This window comes from Gallus gallus, chromosome 3 (assembly GCF_016699485.2).
Source record: "Gallus gallus isolate bGalGal1 chromosome 3, bGalGal1.mat.broiler.GRCg7b, whole genome shotgun sequence".
NCBI classification, from domain to species: Eukaryota; Metazoa; Chordata; class Aves; order Galliformes; family Phasianidae; genus Gallus; species Gallus gallus.
In genome coordinates, this window is record NC_052534.1 from 26,081,116 (window position 1) to 26,103,499 (window position 22,384).

Below are 22,384 nucleotides of genomic sequence, written 5' to 3' on the forward strand. Positions count from 1 at the left end.
GTCGAACCAAAAGTAATGCCTCATATTTATTATCATGGAAAATATAATGAGTACAAAAACCACAAGAACACCGTTTAATAGAGCAAATTCTCAGCTACAAAACACTGTTTTCAATATAGTCACTGCAGTTAGCTGTGTGTTTTCATCAGCAATGAGCAAGAACTTGCATGTCGCTCTCATAAAAATCTGTACCAGCAGAGGTGACCCACTGTCATTGCTATTGAAATGCACCACCCACCATCTCACTGTGTTCACATATACTGTTTGGTCTCTTGAAACATTCAGCAAGTGCCAAAGAGTGTTAGTGGGTACCATTTTTTCCACATGCAGGAAACCAACTTCACACCTGTACACACTTCGATGTCATGTGCCATTTTGTCATATTGTGCCTCTGCTGCCATCTGTCATGCAGCAACTAAATATAATGGGATATTGGTGGGACGATTCAACCTCTACTGCCATACCACCACCATCTGCCTCTGATGTCTTGGGCCAACATAGTAACATAGGAGGTATTACTTTTAGCACAGCCTTCATAAAATACATAATATAATTTATGTATGTATATAAGAAAACTGTCACATGACAGGGGTGTTCATGGGGACCTATTTAGTTCAAAGGAGCTGCCTTCTTTCTGTGGCTTGAGTAGTGTACGTAGTTGCTGCAGTGCCCTTCTCTCTGTGACATCTTGCTGTATCTGTGACCATGCCTAGCCTATGGTCTTTTGCATAAGGTATATAAGGAACAGCGATCACCTTCAAAGATACTTCAGTAGTTTGTGCTGGAAGAAAATTCCTGTTTTAGTTGGCCATTCACTCATTCAGAGTAACTTACTCCTAAATGATTTGGATTGGATATTAGCAAAAGAGTTTGCCTGCCAGAGTAGTGAAACAAGATACTTATATTGTGAAATTTCCCTCACTGGAGATTTTCAAGAACTGTCAGAAAAATACTAGCTGACGACACCTGAAGTGCACAAGACACTTCCCCACTGCAGGAGATTGGCCTGGGGTATCTCCTAGGTACCTGCCACGCATGTTTTTGTTATTCTGCAGTAAAGAAATAAAGCTGGGGTTGAAAAAATATTTGAGAAACTATGATCTTCTGAAAAACTTAAAATCCGTTATACAAGCTCTACACAGTTTATGCAACTGTTAGAAAAAGAGTTCTGATCTATCACAAACACGTGCTTAAAATACTGTCATTCAGAATCTATCTGGTTTAATGGTTTCCTGTGGGAAAAGGGCTTTGTCCTGGGATTCTCACAATGCTGGTTTTCCTTCTTAGCATCACAGCATCATTTCCTTTCCAGGAGATGACAAAAGCCAGCAGCTCAGCTCATCCTGCCTGGGGCTCTGTTAAAATAACTGTTCATGGATAAACCATTTTGAAAGGTTGTTTTCTACATAAGCCTTGAATGTGATGTTTTGTCCTACTTTCCTTCATTCCTTGAAGCCAAACAAAGGACAGTCAATAGGAACGTGTCACTGGACTATCTACCATCTCAAGCAGCTGGGCACGCTCTCAGGAGCATGCTGCAAGCATATTGCAGGTCAAGTCTGCAGACATGCAGCAATAAACATGGAAGTCTGGTCCCAAGGATGGCTTTTGGCATAATCATGGTTGTAATAATCTTATAATAGTATCATGTATTATACATGTGATTTGTTCATTCAAATGATCTACTTGTTTCAGCATTTGTAAATGGCTGATTTAATGAGAGATATTGTACTTGTTTGCTTATCAGGACTTAACACTATCAGTACTAACACCAGGCTACTAATGCTATTCATCATTCATGTCTGGATCAACATGGTTTGAATTTCACTGTCACAAACTAAATTCATGATCTCTCCTGTAAGTTTATGAGGTCAAGTTATGCCACGAAAACTGTTCTACATTCTACATGTTATTATTGTACACTATATACTTTTAAACATGAGTAGACCAATTACATTCACTGGAGTAAGGTTTCTTTCCTGAATAACAGCTTCCATATTTGCCGTGTGTAGAATACATTTTCACCTCTCTGATTTCAATTGCAGATTTTCTGGCATAAAGACGTGTTCAAAGTGAGACTGTTGCTCCTAAAGGATAACAGTGCAAGACTGAAGTAACCCTAGATAGCATTGACTTCTATTGTCCCATTGTCTGTGATTTTGTCCCTTTAAAACTGAAAACACTCTAATTCTTGCTCTCTGGAAAATGTCTTTGATGATATTTTTTTATCTTAAAAGCCTTGAAATGTGAAATTAACTTTTCTGAAAACCTCGCATAGCAATAACTTCCCTAAGGTATTTTCAGTAATATAACAAAGAGTAAATTAAAAATCATAGTTATTTTTTCTTCATGAAAACCATATTCCTTAAAATTGTGAGTATTAAATACCACCAGTGAAGAAACTGAGCGGAAGAAGGAGGAATTTGTCACTGATTTTCTTACTTCATGGATTTTACAAGTATTTATGTATAGGAATTTCTACTCTTGCCTCTTAGATGAAGGTGGGAACCCATCATCTATGTCTCTCAAAGAACTTCCCCTCCTCTGAGATAAGTGGGGGCTAAAACACAGATGTGGCCTGCAATATCTGTATCCTACTGGTTGTCCTGTCAGCAGGTCCTATAAAATAGAAGTCTGTTCATTAGATCTTAGATATATAAAAACATGCTGTGTGTTCTTCTGAAAAAAAAAAAACCACACGTGACTCCATGTTGTTAATACCTAAACTTGTCACCAACTGTGTGGGCACTGTGTAGAGGGAACGCAGCATGACATGAGGGCTCGTTTCACTTGCTTTCTTATGGAAAGTCTTGGTGTCATTTAATGGAGAAGTTTGCTCAAGCAAACATAGGACTTAGTTCCTCTTCACCGCCAACCTCTCCTTCAGCAGAGTGGACAGGCCAAGCTGTGGTGGTGGTGTCCTTTCATGCTTGACATGCCAGTTTGTGAGCACTAGCTCCACATCACTGCCAGCCAACGGGGTTGGCAAGTTTCTGAAAATTGAATAAAACTTCTCTGTATGCTGAAATTTCTGTAGTACCTTTGGTGCCCATTAGACTTTTTAGTAGTTTTTGACTTCATGATCTGCTTTACTGATTGAATCAATTGTGAAAGTATTTCCATTTGAAAGAATGTGGAGAGTCACTGTTCCTTCAGCTTTGAGGAAGTAATGAATACATTTGGGATAAGAGTAAAGAAGAGAAGGTATGAGCCAGGAGTAAATAATGGCTCAGTGTGAGGCAACTGGGGATGTATTTAAAGCATTTTTAAAAAAGGAAAGTAAAACAGGCCCTGAAACAGAATGTGCCTCTCACACTTCAATCACTTTTAATTTGTTCGTGTGTCAGGGGAAGTCTTTAAATACATGTAGGCAGAATCAAGACATAGATTCAAGATATAGTGAGTAAAATCTTTGTGTTTGCTCTTTACTAGTGAAATTGACTGGAAAGTGTATGCTTTTAGGAAAAGGCTTACAAAAATTGTGTGCTCTTTCTATACCTGTCATAAACTGTCCAATCTGTGTTCACCCATAAAAACATCATGAAATCCCATCATTGTCTTTACCTTACTGTTTTTTATCTCAGATTACCGGATTAGTTATTGCATGTGTTAGTACTGAGAAAACCATTTAAAAGGAAGGAGAAGGAAATGTGAATGTACAGGGTTACCTTTGTTTTTGTTTGGTTTGGTCATTATTATTTTTTTTTCTTAAAAGTAAACCTTTCACCAGTTTGCCTGAAGAAATTTTGATGACTTTATATAAGTTCCTACTGTAAAGGCCCAAAATAAGAGTTCAACAGTAATCCTTTGAGACTTAAGTTTGATGCCAAATGAGCTGGTTGCACTCAGTCGTGAAACCTGAGGGGTCCTGGATATTGTTCTTGCCCCTTCTGTATTTCCAATGTGACTTTAGGCAGATTACCCCCAGTATACTTCTTTGTCTGTGAAATGTCAGTAGTCTTGGTTGAACAGGATGTTTATACAATTTAGTTTATAGATATTATGTAATGCTAAACCAAAAGCTCCTTTTCTCTATATGCATCAGTGTTTAAGAATTCTGATGCAAAAGCTCTTAACTGTCAGTAATAAACATCTGTTGAATTGTTGTTTCTTTACATTCTTTGTTCACTTATGCTTCATTTATTTATTTATTTATTTAGTAATTATTAAAGGTTAGCATTAAATCAGCTGTTTATTTTATTTTATTTTATTTTATTTTATTTTATTTTATTTTATTTTATTTTATTTTATTTTATTTTATGAGTTGCTGGTTGTAACTAGGGATAGCAGAACTTTAAGACATCCAAGAGATGCACAAGGTGAAAAGCAGTCTGTATCAGTTTGTGCAAGGAGCACTGTGGAAATGGCAATGCTCTATTGTGGAGGGATGTCTTAGCTAGTTCCTACTACAGTTACCATTATCCATGGCCTACAGCTTTGCTCTGGTAGCCATTTAACTGGAAATTCTTATTTGTTTTTCCTCTCCAAACACTGATACTCTCCAGGTGTTGCTCCCTTCCATATGAAGGGAGGTGCCCAGTGCACTCCAATTTACAACTCCCCAGTCACAGTAACAGTGAAAGCACTGAAACTTTTCTGTGAATGTCATTTCTCTCTCTTTCATTTTCTGCAATATTTTTCCATGTTTTTGTTTGTTTTTAAAATTATGTAACTACTTGAAACTTACAGTGAAATGCCAGACTTTGCTGTGCTGAATAATTGTCTGTTGCAGATGGTACTTCACACTAAATCTTTCTCATTTATGCTCAAGTCACATTATAAAAGGAGTCCTAACATGTATCAGCTTTTGTTATTTAGTGTTCAGAGTCTTTATCCCCCAGTCTTGCCCTCTTTGAGGATTACAGAGTACTCTGTATTACTTGTCCTTTAAGTTAAGGCTGTAAAATGTACTGAAGAGAGACCGTGTGATTAACAGTATTAAATGAAATTCCAAACAGTTTGTTTAAACATCCATTTTGCAATTTTTGCAAGTATTTATGAATTTCATAGAATTTTGAATTCCAGATACTTCTGTTGACTCTTATAATGCTTCTTTAAGTGCTTGAAGTTAAGCCTGCAAGACTTTTCAGGATTGTGAACTTTGAAATTGTAGGCAATATACTTTTATGTACATATGAGTATGTAAAAAGAATTATGTGCTATCGTTTCCCAAATAACTGAGAGTTACACTTGGCTGCAGTGAAAAGATGCAAAGGCATTAATGGATACAGTATAAGGCAAAATGAGTCCTAAATTTTGCAGTTCTCAAATGCCATCACAGAAAGCCTAAAATTGGTATGCTGCATTGCAAGTATTCTCCATGAATGCTCTGAAGTGATCATGAGCTTTCCTTACTCCTCCTTTCAGAAATAAAATTTGAATAGGGTAAACTGAATAATAGAAAGAGTTGAAGGACTCCAAATCAAAACATGGAACAGAATGTATTTTACAGGGAAAAAAATACAACAAAAAAAAAAACAGCTTTTACTGAGGAAATGATAACCCTCTGTGACTGTTTAGAAGTGCTGTGTGAAGAAATTTTTCTTTATGTTGGAAGTGCTTGTAGACTGACTATGACAGATTCACTTAATTTTCATTTGAACTTCTCTGCTAAGAATATAAATGACGTGATTCGACACTGTGCTGTCTTAATAGTATTTTCTATTATATACCGGTGTAAGACTTTTTCCTTTAAAAATAGCTTTAAAAGGCCAATTTTGTTTGTGTTGCCAGAGCTTCCAAAATAAGACTTGAAAATGCTAGCTGGCTCTCTCAGCAAAATGTTTCCATTTTTTCCTGACTACTCACTGTTTTCTGAGATCGTGACTTTCCTGCTCATGAAAAATGAGAAAACTTTGGGGCTCAATTTTAAATGGATGTCTTGAGAGAACTGAATGAGTGTCTCTGGTTTGACTGGTCACATATGAGGTAAATGGATATGGATTTAGTTTGAAGTAAGGGTGTTCACAGTGCTTGTAGAGAGGAGTGGCTTAAAGCCCTGGGTGTGAGCCTGTGTGCACTTCATCCTGACCCGAGTCACCTGGAAAGTAACTGCCTTGGTTTGGGTCTCTGGTCCTGAACATCACTGTGATTCATGCAAGACAGTTTTAAGACTGTAGAAAAGCTTTACCGATGTGTTCTTACTGAGTAACAGAACTTAATGTAAACTGAGAGGAAAACTGAGCATAAAGTTCCTGAGTGCCTTTATCTATTTGATGACGGACTGATGGTCGGTGTGGTGGAGACCTGCTGTTTAAGCTGGAAATTTCATAACTGGTATATTGCTTCTATCAGTTTTCAAGTTAGTGCCTTTCTGAAAAAGACACTGGTCTGCTATTCTAACTGTAAAAATTGTAAGTGAAAAAATGAAGCTTCATAAAAATGTTAAGGATAGAAATTAAAGTACTGCAATCATTTTTAGAGATGTCTTGATAAAAAGCAAACAAAAGCTAACCCTAGCGTTGTGATGTTCTGTTGATCTAGTCAAAAGATTTTCATCTGCTCTGTAAGATTACATGTGCTTTGTCTGTTAAGAGTTACTCTTGAGACCAAAAAAAAAAAAAAAAAGCAAAAAGGAGAAAAGTGGCATTGTAGACTGATTATCATATCAACTGTGAGCTGTGGACTCTCAGAACATCTTGTTCTTTTCATAAAAACAGATAACTGTCTGTGAAACCTTTCCAGGAGAGCAGTGTGTTAGCTTTCTCACATCCAGACTACATACTTCAGCAATTTCTAAAATCTGGGTGATGAGCAGAAGAGTTGTTCTGTGTTACCTATAGAATTATTTCTCACAATAGCGTTGGGTTGTTTGTTTGTTTGTTTGTTTGTTTGTTTTTTAAGACAGGTTTCCAGCAACACTTAAAGTGATTAATTCATTCAGAAGCTGGAAATAAAAGTATTTGATATGATTTCCAACTACCTGCTATGCTTACTCTGTGAAAGTTGGTTTTTCTCCCCATGGGCTGTGGTATTTCTTAGAAGTTGGAATTTTACTTAATGCACATTAGAGAAGCATGATTGATAATTAGTTATTATTTCATATCTCTTTCTTGGAGGAGAATTAGAGCCATTATTTTGATTGCTCTTTGACATAAACAAAAGGGGTAGCATTGTGTGTAAGTCAGCAGGTATTTACTGAGAACTCAGAATATAAAAGCAATGCTATTCTGGCCATCCCACAGATGGATCTGGTGGGGTGAAATCTCACTTTCAGTTGAGATGTTCTGTATGATATTATTGTGTAAGGAACATGGTATTTCTAGAGTGTAAATGAATTTGACAATGTTATGTGTTATTTGCCCTTGCTATGCAGTGAAAGAAATTGATCTTGATTTCTGGTTCTCTGCTCTGTTTTTATCAGCTTAATTTAAAATAATTTTCTAAGAATTTCTAAGTAAATACCTTTCAAATTTACAAAAATATGAGTCATTTTGATGGATTAATTCCTCAAAAATTGGGACTAGTTAAATATTTGTAACATGATGAGATTGCTACAGATTTGAGTTGTTCTCTGATGATTTATTTCCACTGCATTATTGTTAAATGTTGTAGTACTACTTGGAGATGAACTCATTCATGTAAAGGAAAGCCTATAACTAGCCACATCTTTATGCTATTATAACGATTCAGTTTAGCTGAGTAATAAGTATTAATACATTAGTGTTATATTTACTGATTTAGGAAGGTCAGTGTGTAGATTCAGTGCATGAGTGGATTTTGGCCTTCCTAAATCTGGCATTCTAATTTCAAAATAAATGGGTGGTTCTAGGAATGCTCGTAAAGTATTCTTTCATTAACAACTGTTCTTCATTTCTAATGTGAATATAGAATAATGGAGGTATTAGTAACACTTTTCAAAATAATGTTTTAGGAAAAGGAAAATAATCATGTATTATGACGGATTTTTCCAAAGGTTTTCATTTTGAGACATATCTGAGATATAGCAACTTTAGTTTTTGTTTCCTCTTCCATTAAATCTCATATACAACCAAACAGGAATTGGTTGAGAGGAACAGCTTCCTTCCTTTGAAAATTTTTCTGAATGTATTAGTACCGAAGTAGATTACTAGAGCCTGAAGCTGAGACCATAATCACAATATCTGCTAGTAAACTATCCTGGGGAATTTTTGTTCTATTTGATAATATGTACTCCTATTCATCTTCCCTGCTCTTCTGTCTGCATTTTTGGAGAGGAAGAAAAGTTGGGGCTTTTTTGGTGATGGATTTTTTTTTGTTGTTGTTGTTTTTTTTTGTATTTTTTCATTTGTTGTACATAAAGATCAAATGACATGAAAGTCTGAGCTGGTTGGAGGATCTGACTAGCTGTTTAAGAGGTTGTTTATGTGCTTGATAGTGATAAAGTGCAGAAAACTTACTGGCATGCCTAGTGTGAATTTAAAAGTAAAGGCTTACAACCAAGAGATTTTTTTTTTTGTTTTTTTTTAAAGATATCACCTTATTTATTGCATTTGATATATTTTTTTCATATTTCTATATGATACAGCCAGTACTTATTTTTTTTTCTTCTGTTTCAGCACCCAAAGACAATGAAGAACGTGTATTTCGGGAACGGATGCGCCCCAGAAAGCGGCAGGGTGCTGTACGACGCAGAGTACATCAGGTCAATGGACACAAGTTTATGGCCACCTATCTTAGACAACCAACATACTGTTCACACTGCAGAGATTTTATATGGTATGAAGCAACTTTGGCTTGGTTTTCTTCGTAACTTTCTAAGTGTGAATTTGGACCTATTACCAGACAATTGCATTTTGCCAAGATGACTGAACTTTTATTTAGATACTTGAGTACTACCACATTTCTCCTAGGAAATGCCAAGCGTCTATAACTGTTACTGAAGATAAAGGAATACGGGAACATTGGATTTCTGAAGTTCCCATTTTTGGGATACTTAGTGTACAGTCTTTGTCATTGCAGTATATATCGAGATCTCCCTTTTAGAAAAAAAGTTCATGTTTAGCACTCACAATTTTCAGATAAAGGATGGAGACATTCTGTTTCAAGTTGCTTTTCAGTGACTCTATTGATGTTTTCCAAAGCTACCCAGAGATACTGATTTGCACATTAATGCATGTAAGATCTGATGTGATCCATAATTAGAATTTTGTAAGAGTGTGTAGTGAATGAGTCTTTGTTGGTGTGAAACAATGTAATTACATTGCACATGAATTCAACTACGTTCTTTAAGACAAGTCTGTAGTTTAGGCCCTAGGTTAGCTAAGATAATTTCAAGCAACAATATTGGCAAATGCAGTCTTTTGTCAATTTATAAAATTACTAAATGACCATTTTAGTTTCTCGTGTCTTCCCTCTCTGTGTCCTTTGGCTTTACCTTTTTTGCTATAGTAAGTGTCTTTTCTTCTGAATCCCTTCACAGACTGTATTCCAACCTGTTACTGCTTAGTGACTGAATTGGGGTACCTGCTTGAACTAAACTCATTACAGGAATGCAAATATCAGATTAGTAATTAAAATAATTAATTCTTTTAAGCCTGCACATATCTACTAAAAAAGGGGGGGAAATGTTTTTCATTTTTATAGATATATATTCTACTCTCTAAAACACTGTTTTATTTTCAGGGGTGTAATAGGAAAACAGGGATACCAATGTCAAGGTAAGAGAAAGTCCATGGGGAAATGGTTTGAATACATATGTTGTAACATATTAATAATAAATAATATTTTCATCAAACAATTTATATGTACAATGATAAGGATTTGCACAAGTTGCTTTGAATATTTTGGTCTCACCAAAGATTCAGTCTTTACAGTAAGTCACAGTCAGATTTTTAAGACTGTTGTGTCGTAGGCAGTCTATGTGAAATAGCAGCACAGTTAACATCTCTGAACAGCAAATCCTAGTTCTCTTCTCTGCACATTCAACTAGGATGGCATGTCTGGGGATGTTGGCTTCTTTGTTTTTCATCTCACGCATTTTAAAATTGTCTTCATTCTCCTTAAGTCTCTATTCAACTTAAGAATTACTGTTTAAAAATGCCAGGTAATTGCATAGACTGTAATTAAATAGATGAGATAATTATAGAGGTCATAATTAAAGAAGGTTATAGCAAAGACTGCAAAAACGCTTCATTTTGAATTCAACTTTTCATCTCAATTTCTTGTACTCTTAATTTTTTTTAAGCAGTCACCTCTTGGGATGATGTTTATCAACTAATTATCATGTGACAAGTAAAAATGACCAAGTTAGTGATGATTTTTCATTACAAAAGGCTTGATGAAATTTCACTGTAAATAAATAAATGCACAAAATGATTTTACATGTTAAAATAAGAAATACTGTATTCATGTACAATTGAGATTCCCTGAGTTTTTTTTCTCTCAGCAATGACCAATGCAAGAGGAAAGTCAAATTCATTCTTTTACCTCAACGCAGTTTTTTTTTCCCCCTCAAATTAATGACCTTGAATACTACAGTGTTATAGTCCTTGTAATTTTTAATCTTTCATATCTACAAATGTTATTAATTGCTTAAGTAATCAGTACAAATATTGACAAAATATTTCTGCCTCTTGAAACACTTTTACTTTTATCAACATTTGGTAATGTATTACAGAAGGAAAGTTTACCTTCCTTTTTTGCTTTTTTGAATTTTACAGTTGATTACCTTTATATCTGTTTTTTCACAGGAGGCTCTTCAGACAACAATTGTTTTTTACCTTTCTGTCTCTTATAATTTGGAAATCATGGATTTTATCAAATAAATCAAGTGTTAGGAAAAAACTTAGCTAGTATTTTAGTAGTGGTTATACATCTTGAGAGTTTGGCCAGTATGCTTTAGTTTTCTTAATCCTCATTGTTCTCAAAAGTCCATTGTCTTCTGACTTTGTAAGTGAGGCTTGTTGGATTCAGCTTATCAAGTCACAGTTACCTGTGGCCTGTATTTAACATCCCAGCACTTCTAGTCCTCAAATCAGTTTTAAGTCAGTCTTCATGAAATCTCTTTTTTAAAATCTGTTGGTATTTTTTGTTGTTGTTGTTTACAGTTTGCACTTGTGTAGTCCACAAGAGATGCCATGAACTTATAATAACGAAGTGTGCTGGCTTAAAAAAACAGGAAACCCACGATGAGGTAAATGTTTATAAAAAACATTTTCTAGATTCCATCTTTCATCTGTTCATATTAGTGTTGTGTTCTGTATTTAATCAATACATTTTATAAACTTCTTTGTGCCCTTCTTGTCCTGTTGTGATGTAGAATTTACTTTAGAATGACATATTATGACAGTAGTTTAATTTACATGGAAATTATTATAAAACAATTTATTTTTAATCTGTAAACTTTTTATACAATTATAGAATGGTTTAGGTTGGAGGAGACCTTAAAGATCATCTAGTTCCAACCCCCCTGCCACAGACAGGGTTGCTATCCATCAGCTCAGGCTGTCTGGGGACCCATCCAATCTGACCTTGAACACCTCCAGATATGGGGCATCCTCAGTCTCTCTAGACAGCCTGTGCCAGCACCTCACCACCCTCTGTGTAAAAAATTTTCTCCTAACATCTAAGCTAAATCTTCCTTCTTTTTGTTTAAAGCCAGTCCCCCATGTGCAGTCACTATTATAACTGTGTAAATTGTTTGTTGGTCCCCCTTCTGCTTATGAGTTACCTTCAGGTACTGGAAGACTGCAAGGAGGGCTCCTTCTTCTTCTCCAGGCTAACATTTCACTAAATTTTTGTGTGGGTGAGTTCCTAGCAGATTGGATAGGCAATAAGCTTGGGTATCTTATGTCAACATAAAAAAAACCACACAGTTGTTCAGAAAACTTCTACAAAGACTGCATCCAACCTGTCAAAATGTAGAATAAAAGTCATCCATGTACTGAAGAAGGCCCCTGGAATTATATAAGACAACAGTAGGATGACAAGGTACCGCAAGGCTGATAGGTTTTTCAGTGTAAGTAATCCTTACATTTAGCAAGCTTTTCCCTTTATGTAAAGCAGATAAACAGATATGTGGTTTATGTTTTGGTTAATTTAAATTATGAAATGAGCTGCTTTCAGAACTGATCTGTCAGGAAAGTAAAGGTATCTGCCAAATAAAATTCAGCTCTATTTCAGAATGGGAAACAAAGCAATACTTTCAGCTGGGAGAAAGATCTGTCTCAGCTAAGATGACCCTTTTTGGCTTGCTTAGTAAACTAACCAGAATTTCTGTAGACAATCATACACCAGGAAATGGTGTATGTTCAGCTGTTTTGTTCAGTTTCCTTCAGCTCCTCAGCTTTTGTGCATCCTTTCTTTACTGGGATATTAGGGAACAGCTGGGGAGGGGGGTAGGTTTTATGTTTTGTTCGTGGTTGCTATTTTTTGTTTTTAACAGTTATATCCCTCAACTATTACCAATGAATGTTTTGTCTTACACAGAAGTGGTTGTTTTCTGGTGTGTTGTTTGTTGTGTTTTTCTTAAGTGACTGTTCATTATCCAGTTTTGTGCAACAAGGGCCTGTCCTTCAGTGTAGGCTCAGATGAGGCAGCACGTGAATGATCCCAGTTCATCGGCCATGAAGGAGAAATACATTTTTCTTTCCATTTGTTAAAAGACTATATTTATATGTCAGAAAAGCTGTGTGTAGCTATGATTTTGAGCCAGTCTTGCAAGTCTTATTTGAATTTGTCTGAAACATTGACGATTCTCATTCTTCCTGGGCACTTCACTGCCATTTTTCATATTAGAACTGCTCTTCAATATGTGGTTCACAATAAGTATTTAATGCTCAAAAACTGATCTCTTGTATAGGATTGTGATAAAGGACTGTGTTTATCTAGTGCTGTTTATGCATGGCACCCACAGGAAGATATGAAATCTTGTGTGGATTTATATTCCCAGGCTCCAGACTGGTGGAGACTTGCGTGCTTTGCTGATATAATGCTTGCATTGTTTAGAATGGGTACTCGATCATTGGAGAGAAGCCAGTGATAATAGGAAAGGGAAGGAAAAATACTGAAATAAATCTCCTGCTGTACAGCGGCCACTTTAAAAACTTATCAGTGACATCCTTTAATTAGTAAATAATCAAACTTTGGAATCCCTAAACACAATTAATTGTTGTCATTTTCATCATCTAAAGAACAGTGAGATATGAGAAGGTAAATGGGTTGTGATATATATCTCTTTCTTAGTCTTAGTTCTGCCTCCTGCTCCTCAAACAATTGGAAGTGACTTCCTTGCCTTCCACATTAAGAGATCTTTCCTGATAGCTGTGTATTTATTGTTTCGAGTACTGGGAAGTATACTTTAGACTTTTTCTCTTGGACAGCAGCAGTTCTTCCACTTTTTCTCCCCCAGATAAAATAGTGAGGAGAAATCTAGAGCATACCTAGTGCAAAGATCATATTTTGAGTATATGGCTATTTCATTTTTTTTTAATTCTGTGTGGTTTCAATACATAAAAGGCCTTGTTGTACACTGGGTATAAAATGATTAATTAGAATGAATTGTGTTGTGCTCTTCTTTTTCAGCAAGTGGGATCTCAGCGTTTCAGTGTCAACATGCCTCACAAATTTAGCATTCACAATTACAAAGTGCCCACCTTCTGTGACCACTGTGGTTCATTGCTCTGGGGTCTTTTGAGACAAGGTTTACAATGCAAAGGTAAAGAGTGTCACTTCAGAGCTTTTCTTTTTCTTTGTGAGCGTAGCAGATTTGGCAAGACCTTCTCTGATTTAATAAAAAAAAAAGCAGCTACTTCCAAGTTACTCTGTCTTTTCCTCTGTATTGAAGGCTAGTCTGAACCAGTCATGTGTCTACATCCAGAAGATGAGAGGTTTTGATATCTAGCTGAATTATGTTTTGTGATGGTCTGCCTAGCACCTATTAGAAAAAGAAAGCAAAAGACTCAATATGTTCTGCACCTGAAAAGCTGTATAAACTGGACTGTATATGAAGCAACTCCTGGGAGGAATGTTTGTGTCATTTTAGCTGACAGATAGAAATGATTGGCCTTTCCATATGTGCTTGTTTTGCGAATAGCAAAATGTTCTGAAAGGGAGAAAACACAATATAAACACTTAAAAAGGAAAAATAATATTTTAGAAACAGTGGACAAAGTACTGCAATTAGTGCTATGATGTCATGAAGATTGCCAGATCTTTAGAAGATGGTACGTAGCAAACATTACAAACTTTAATTTTATTATAACTTTATGAATGGATAGGTCATCTTCATAAGTACATACATTGCTCAAAGTAATGCCTCCTGTTTATTACCATGGAAACTACGACAGATACATAGAACACAATAACATGATTTGATAGAGCAAATTCTCAGCTACATAAGACTATTTTTTTCAGCACATTCACCACAGTTAGCTGTGTGTTTTCATCAGCAATGAACAAGAATTTGGTGTTGCTTTTGTAAGCATTGCACCAGCAGAGGTGCCCCAATGTCACTATCGCCACTGCTGAAATACATCACCCACTATGCTCCCATCCACTGTCTCATCTACATAAATGTTCAGCAAGTGTTGATGAATGTCACTGCCATTTTTTCTACATGAAAGAATTCAAATACACACCTTTACTCCATACACAGTTCCGTGTTAAATGCCATTGTGTCAGACTGCCTCTCTGCTGCCATCTGCCACGCAGCAACAACATGTAATAGGATATTGGTGGGAAGGTTCAACCTCTGCTGCTGTACCACCAACATCTGCTCTGACACTGTGGGCCAACATCATAAAATAGGAGGCATTACTTTCACAGCAGCCCTCTATATATGTCTAAATATGTATTCTCTGAAATACTGTGTTTTGCAGTTATTTAAGATGAGGCAGAATTGTAGGTGAAGGTCAAGACGTAATGTTTCATGTCACATATTGCTGATCAGTAAGAGAAAGAAGACACGCCTTTCATGGCTAAGTGTTAAACACTGAGGGCGCTGTGAAATTCCATCCTAACCTTGTGATTCTAGCCAGTGCTTAGTGATAAACTAACTTGAAGTTCTGCTACTTTGTTGCTGTTAAAGGTTCTGTTCAAATTGCTATTTTAATTACAGTGGAAATACATTCAGAAAAGTTTTTTCAGTTAAATCTGATTCTTTTTTTTTTTTTTCCCCTTAATTTCTAATCAGAACTATAGTATCTCTGCACTTAGCCTGTGAATTTATTAGTTCACTGGCATATTCTCTCTTAGGTACCACAGTCATTCCTTTCTTCTCAACTACGTAGAACAATGTTATGTCTCATATGCTTGAACTGACTGTGGATGCAATAGCTCAGAGATCCTATGTTACTTTCTACATTTTATAAAACTAAAACATATAAAAGTACAAAACTATCTTCATGAAATCTAATATTCTTCCAAGGTGGAGTTGTAATTGTAATGCTTTCTTTTCTTTTTTCACAAGTGCTGAACAACATTGACTTGTTCAGAGATGTACTTGCTTGCCCAGTGTAATTATTAATACCATGATAAGTGTATTGTAGAGCTATTTTTTTTCCTGGTTTTGGTTTTTTGTTTTTGTTTTGTATATTTTTTTTTTTGTTTTGTATTTTTTCCCACTGCATTTTATGCATATACATTCATGAAGTTGCAGTACACAGAAATGTCCTGCTCTCAGCTCCTCGGTGTTCTCTCTTATGAATCCTCTCACTTAGCTTTCATCACTGAATATACATATCCTGAAAGTACCATGTGTAGCAGTTTATTTTTGCTCTTCTGAGCTGAAACGTACATGGAAATAGGAGCGTATTTGGAAACCTGCATTCTGAAGTGCATGATTGCTTCCAAAGATTATCTGCACTGCTGTCATGGTCCAAGGCAAATGTTTTTTCTTTAGGGTTTATGCAGTGAAACTGTCACTGATTAACAGTACAACAAAGCACAGATTTATAAAACTTTCAGATTTTTTTTTTTTTTTTGGAGTTTGGTCTAAAAATAATGAAGTGAGGAATTGGATCACTTGATGTTTATCTAGCATTTAACTACAGTTGCTGTTTTGCTTTCTTTATGCCTTATTCCACAAGAGGGCAGTGAAATCTAAGATAAGCCATCTGTCTCCTCACTCTATGCTATTTTTAATAGAGCTATGTTCTCCTCTGTACTTCTTACTCATTGTAACCTTACTGCCCTCCTACTGGTATGCTAGTTTCAGGAGATGGTATTTAAGAGAAAGAGCTTAATAAATGGATTATCATCTGAGGGTAGAGAATGTTTGACAGTGCCAAGGAACTTAAAGCACTGATGATTTTAGGCCTGCCTTCAGTAGGAATTAATTTTCCTGAGTAAAACTGAGCAAGAAACTACATACAGAATGAGAGCAAATGGATGGCTGAAGTCCAAGCTCTGAGAATTTTTTCTTCCGTTGTAAATTCTATATAAGATTTTTATAGTATCATCAGATGTTTTCATTTGTTCCTGTGCCTGTCTGGGGACTATATGAAAATTGTATGAGAACTGTAAGTTCTGTATTTTCATAGCAGAAGAATAATAACTAGGCTAGACATTTTATAGTAGCATTCAAGTGTCATTGCAAATCCAGCTAAGTATTTTTCTACTGAGATTATATTTGTTTGAAAAAACTATTGGTAGATCCAATGGGATTTGATTTAAGTAAGACAAAATGATAAGATAGTATTTATGCTATTTTATTACTTTACATTTCATTGCAGTTTGCAAGATGAATGTACATCGACGCTGTGAAACAAATGTGGCACCAAACTGTGGAGTGGATGCTAGAGGCATAGCTAAAGTTCTTGCTGATCTTGGAGTCACTCCAGATAAGATCACTAATAGTGGGCAGAGGAGGAAAAAGGTAATTTTGGTATAAAAATGAGACTACTATGGCTGTGCTGTAGCTTCGCAAACTGGAGCTCAATCCCACTCACTTGATGAACACAAAAGATGTGGTTTTCTTGGTGTTTTTTTTTTTAAGTTAATGCACAACTAAGCCTTTGGCTACTGATTTATTCATCTATTCTGAATTTCAATTTGAAATTTATTTTGAGCTGATGTAATTCTGTAGAGCTGGAGCCTCTATAGTCTGGAAATATTTCCCCTTTTTAATTCTAAGGGAGATTTTACAGAGAGACAATATCTGACACAGCAGTTCATAAATACATAAATGTATCTCTGACTCAGGATTGGCATAATTGATAATTGATTGTCTGAGACACTGTGATGCTCCTAACATTGTTAATAAGTGACAGTAAATGAACAATGTGGTGATGCACATAAAAAGGAACTGTGTATCAGATGATGGTTCCAGATTTATCATTGTTATTATAAGAAGAACTAGACTGATCTTCTTTAAATGAAAAGCCAACAAACCTCATCCGAAGTCGCACAAGTTAATATGGACTTACATATCCTGGATCAGAATTTGGCCACATTTTCTGTCTCAGTTTGCTCTCACTTGCAGGAATAGGCAAATTTTAGGCATAATTTCATAAAACATTGTCCCTTTGTTCTTTACATTTTTCCAATTATCGTGCACTTGGAACCCATGTATGTTGTTTCAAAATGGTACAGAAATAGAGAAGACTTAGCAATTATTTAATGTTAGACTCCTGGGAAAAGATATTTTTATGTTATTACCTCATGAGTGAGTTTGCAATGCTTGCTAATACATAATTAGATGTATTTATTAAATTGATTTCTATATATTTTGAAACTTCCAGACTGGATGTGATTATTACATTTATTTCATCTGAAGAACATGTTTTCTTTTAAATCGCTGGTTCTTTCTGTTTATATTCTGGTCTTTATTTGGTGTGATGCCATCTCTCGATGGTTGAAAAGAGAGTCAGTAGGGCTAGAACGTCTTCAGTTTTCTTTATATTTCTACTCGTGAATTAATGTTGATAAATTTCCACTTAGCACCCTACTCTGGAGGACCTTATAGCTTAGTACCCTTTTTGGTTTTGTTTTTAGCTAATTGCAGGTGCAGAGAATCAGCAACCAGTTCCTGGAAGCACATCATCAGAAGAAGATAGGTCAAAGTCAGCACCGACTTCTCCATGTGATCAAGGTTGAACTTTCTGTTTTCTAATACACACTGTCACTTACTGCCCTTCTTTATGAGGAGTAAAAAAGCTAACAGCTCCAGCCTTTGTAGAATCAACCAAATAGCTACAATGAGAAAATGAAGCATTTACTGAGAAAGATACAAACTGTAATAACTTGTTTTTGAAGGCTTTCTCTCATTTATTTAAAATCTGTTAAAGGTAAAATTATAAAACTCAAAATATTTGTAAGTTTGCCAGATGAGTCCTTGTCTAACTAATACCTTAATGTAGGGAGGTTGTGCTATTGTAAGTGTGATAACATTTTAAATAGTACCACAGAACTTAAGTGCTTTCATCTATCTGAGAAAAACTTCTGCCTTTTAATAAGTTTCTGAGATAAAATTAGCTCTTTGCAGTTCCATGTTGAACGTTTGTGATAATAAAAGCTTCCACCCAGTTAGGGTATGCTAGGGTATGCATTCTCTATAGGATTTAGAGGCAAATGCTGTTAATTGTCACTGATACTACATTTTTTTCTAGAGCTGAACATCTTGATTGACAGAACATGTACATCAGCAGTATGTTTAGAATCTGATCCAGCTGATATTTTTGAAAATTAATTGTCTGTGAATGCATCTTCTGTACCATTGTGTCTGTAAACTACTGAATGGAGTATCTTCCACTAAGGCAAAAGAAGATGAATATTTCTGTGTGAAGTTCTTTGGAAATTATTTACAGTTGAGAAATTTATCACCCTTAATTTTAGGGGAAAACTTGCCAAAGCGAGTCCAGAACTGATTTAAATTTCTCATCCTTCTGGTTTCAGAGGCAACAATTTTGTTAAATAATAATTTTGAAATATCTGATGTTTTGGTTAAAATAAGAATAAAGAATTTGTCTATATATTCTTCAACATTTCACTCTTTTAGATACCCAGTTTTTGCTTCCAAGGCCATAAGGCAGAAGTACTGTATAAAAGCTTGAGGCAGATTCTGAGGTACCTTAACCATCAGGACTCACTGAATTTTAGTGTTTAGAAGCCTTGAAAACCACTTAGCATATCTACACGATTGCTACGTGAGGCAGCGCTAACAAGTTGACAAATACTTTATTGACTTGTGTCTGAGAAGAGCTGGAGCTGAGTAAGATACTCCGTTCATGTTGGCTTCCAAGTATTGGGATGCCCAGCTATCCTTTGAACTTTTGAAGAAATGGCTTTGAAATACTCATGCAGGAAGATGATTAAGTGCTGCAGGAAGATAGAGGATTCAAAACAAAGTTCTGTTCCGTGGTAGCAAAACACCCAAAAAATCACTAGAACAACTATTTGGCCACTCTTCTGACTTATCATTCACATTTTGGATGTGTCTTAGCTTCATTTCAAAAGGCTGCTCTTCCTATTGCAGCAGGTTTTTAACTGATTACTGTAAAGTGAAGAAACAGTTTACTAAATGTGTATACTTAGGTGCAGAATGCCTCCAAGGATGGTGAATGTCCCTTCTCCAAACTGATACAGATTAATACAGGTTGCACGTAATGTGTTTGTTTAAAATTTTCTCATTTCCACAGAAATCAAAGAGCTGGAAAACAACATTAGGAAAGCATTATCATTTGACAACCGGGGAGAAGAGCACAGGGCAACTGCTACAACATCGGCAGACAACCAGCTTAACAAACCCGGGGAGAATGGTGAAAATGGGGAGGTCAAACAAGCACAGACCAAGCGAATAGGCCTTGAGGAGTTCAACTTCATCAAAGTATTAGGGAAAGGCAGCTTTGGCAAGGTAGGTAGATACTTTTTTCTTTCCGTCTTGGTATGTAGCTTATTTATGACTGTACTACTTGGAAAATACTCATACTGATATTCAGAACATGTTTCCACCCTGATGGTTTCCTTACATACTTTATGCATAGGGTAAAAGCCACCTTTACAGCGGTAATCTTGAATATCAGTCTGCTGATCAGCTGGAATTTTCCATGCTTTGTCTTGCTACAGTAACTAAGGTCAAGTCTTGTGAAACAATGTCAGTGCTTCACTGCTATAGGCAGGGACACCTCTCTGCAGACCAGGTTGCTCAAAGCCCCATCTGACCTTGAATGCTTCCAGGGAGGGGAAATTCACAGCCACACTGTGCAACTTGTTCCAGTGTCTCACCACCCTCACAGTAAAGAATAATTCATTCCTGCTATCTAGTCTAAATCTACCCTCTTCCAGTTTAAATCCATTTCCCCTTGTCCTGTCTCTACATGCCCTTGTAAAAGTTCCTCCCCAGCTTTCCTGTAAGCCCCCTTCAGGTACTGAAAGACTGCTATAACATCTCTTTGGAGCCTTCTCCAGGCTGAAGAGTCTCAACACTTTCAGCCTGTCCCCATAAGGGAGGTGCTCTAGCCCTCTGATCATCTTCATGGCCCTCCTCTGGACCTGCTCCAACAACTCCATGACTTCTTGTGTTGGGAGCTCCAGAACCAGATGCAATACTCCAGGTGAGGTCTCATGAGAACAGAGCAGGGGGACAGAATCACCTCCCTTGACCTGCTGGTCACATTTTTCTTGATGCAAGCCAGAATTCAGTTGGCATTCTGGGCTGCAAGTGCACATTGCCAGCTCATGTTGAATTTTTCATCAGTCAACACTCCCAAATCCTTCTCCTCAGGGCTGCTCTCCAGCTGTTCTCCGCTTAACCTGTATCTATGCTTGAGATCGCCCTGACCAACATGCAGGACCTTGCACTTTGCCTTGATGGACTTCATGAGGTTGGCATAGGCCCACTTCTCAAGCCTGTCCAGGTCCCTCTGGATGGCATCCCTTCCCTCTGGTGTGCCAATTGAGCCACTCAGCTTGGTGTCGTCTGTGAACTTGCTGAGGGTGCACTTGATCCTACTGTCTATGTCACCTAAAAAGTTATTAAATAACACCAGTTGCAACACTGATTTCTGAGGAATGCCACTTGTCACTGGTCTACTCTTGGACACTGAGCCATTGACCTCAACTTTCTGAGTGCAACCATCCAGCCAATTCCTTATCCTGTGAGTGGTCCATTCATCAAATCTGTTTTTCTTCAACTTGTCAACCAGGATGTCATTTGGGACTGCATCAAATGCTTTGCACAAGTCCAGGTAGATGACATCAGTTAGTCTTCCTTTATCCACTCATGCTCCATTATAAAAGGCCACCAAGTTTGTCAGGCATGTCTTGCCCTTGGTGAAGCCATGTTGATTACCACCAATCACCTTGTCTTTATTTTCCATGTGCCTTAGTAGGGCCTTCAGGAAGAACTGCACCATGATCTTGCCATAAATGCGAGACTGACTGGCCTGTAGTTCAGTGGGTCTTCTTTTTTTCCCTTCTTGAAAATGGGGATTATGTTTCCCCTTTTCCAATCAGTGGGAACTTCACCAGGTTGCCATGACCTTTCAAATATGATAGATAGTGGCTTGGAAACTTTGTCTACCAGTTCCCTCAGAACCCGTGGACGGATCTCATTGGGTCACATAGACTTGTGCACCTTCAGGTTCTTTAAATGGTCTCAAATCTGATCTTCACATACAACAGGCAGGTCTACCTTCTCCAAGTACTTACTGTTGCTTTCTGAAACTTGGGTGGTGTAGCTAGAGCCCTTGCCAGTGAAGACTGAGGCAAAGAAGTCATTGAGCACCTCAGCCTTCTCTGTACCCCTAGAGACCAGGTCTCCAGTTTCCTTCTGGAGATGGCCCACGTCTTCCTTGACCTTCATTTTACCACTGACATAGTTTTGGTTAAGCAGGAAAAATCAGCCCAGGAATAGCGCTGTGAAGTTCTGAATTCATTTCCTCTCTAGATAATATCCAGTTCAAATTTACTCACTTCACTGAACAATCTACATGATGCAATGAGTATAAGAGAGTTAAAAAGCTACTGAAAAGACTAGGTATGACATAATTCACCAGATACCTTCCCACAATAGGGAATTGACGAGGTTAGAAGGGGCTCTATTTACAGTGCTTATAGATTTTCTTTTCACAGTGCTATGCACTATGGAACCTAAAAGGAGAACTGAAATGTGAATCTGTTTCACAAGTACTCTCTTCCTTCCTTCATATATGGGAACTGCAGATGTAAGGGCACAGTACTGAAGCAGTTCTTTTTTGTCTCCCTGTTTTCTGATCTGTTCTCTGAAGCTTACCCTGGCTCCAAGCCAGAACTAACCTTAAACAGAGCACAGAACTTGAATCTTAAATAACAGTTCAAATCAAGAGTTTTAAAGTGTCCAGGATAGTGTGAGGGGTTGTATATCAGGTTCATCATGTACAAGTCTCAGAAATAGAGACCAGAAATAGGAGATAAAAGAAGAGAATTAATTTATGTTCCTTCTTTTTTTAGTTTTCGCGATCTAAGTAATAGGGACTCTTTAAGATAT

At 36.7% G+C, this 22,384-nt stretch overlaps 1 protein-coding gene across 2 annotated transcripts in view; it reads left to right on the forward strand.

Annotated features, from left to right (window-relative positions):
- PRKCE (protein kinase C epsilon) overlaps positions 1 to 22,384 on the forward strand; it is a 279,822-nt gene that overhangs the window by 165,624 nt on the left and 91,814 nt on the right. For both annotated transcript variants that reach the window (XM_419464.8, XM_015283823.4), the window contains exons 3-9: positions 8,538 to 8,697; positions 9,604 to 9,638; positions 11,028 to 11,113; positions 13,504 to 13,636; positions 16,653 to 16,795; positions 17,914 to 18,010; positions 19,557 to 19,771. In XM_419464.8, coding sequence (XP_419464.3) covers positions 8,538 to 8,697; positions 9,604 to 9,638; positions 11,028 to 11,113; positions 13,504 to 13,636; positions 16,653 to 16,795; positions 17,914 to 18,010; positions 19,557 to 19,771 — 869 coding nt within the window. The remainder of the gene's footprint in view (positions 1 to 8,537; positions 8,698 to 9,603; positions 9,639 to 11,027; positions 11,114 to 13,503; positions 13,637 to 16,652; positions 16,796 to 17,913; positions 18,011 to 19,556; positions 19,772 to 22,384) is intronic.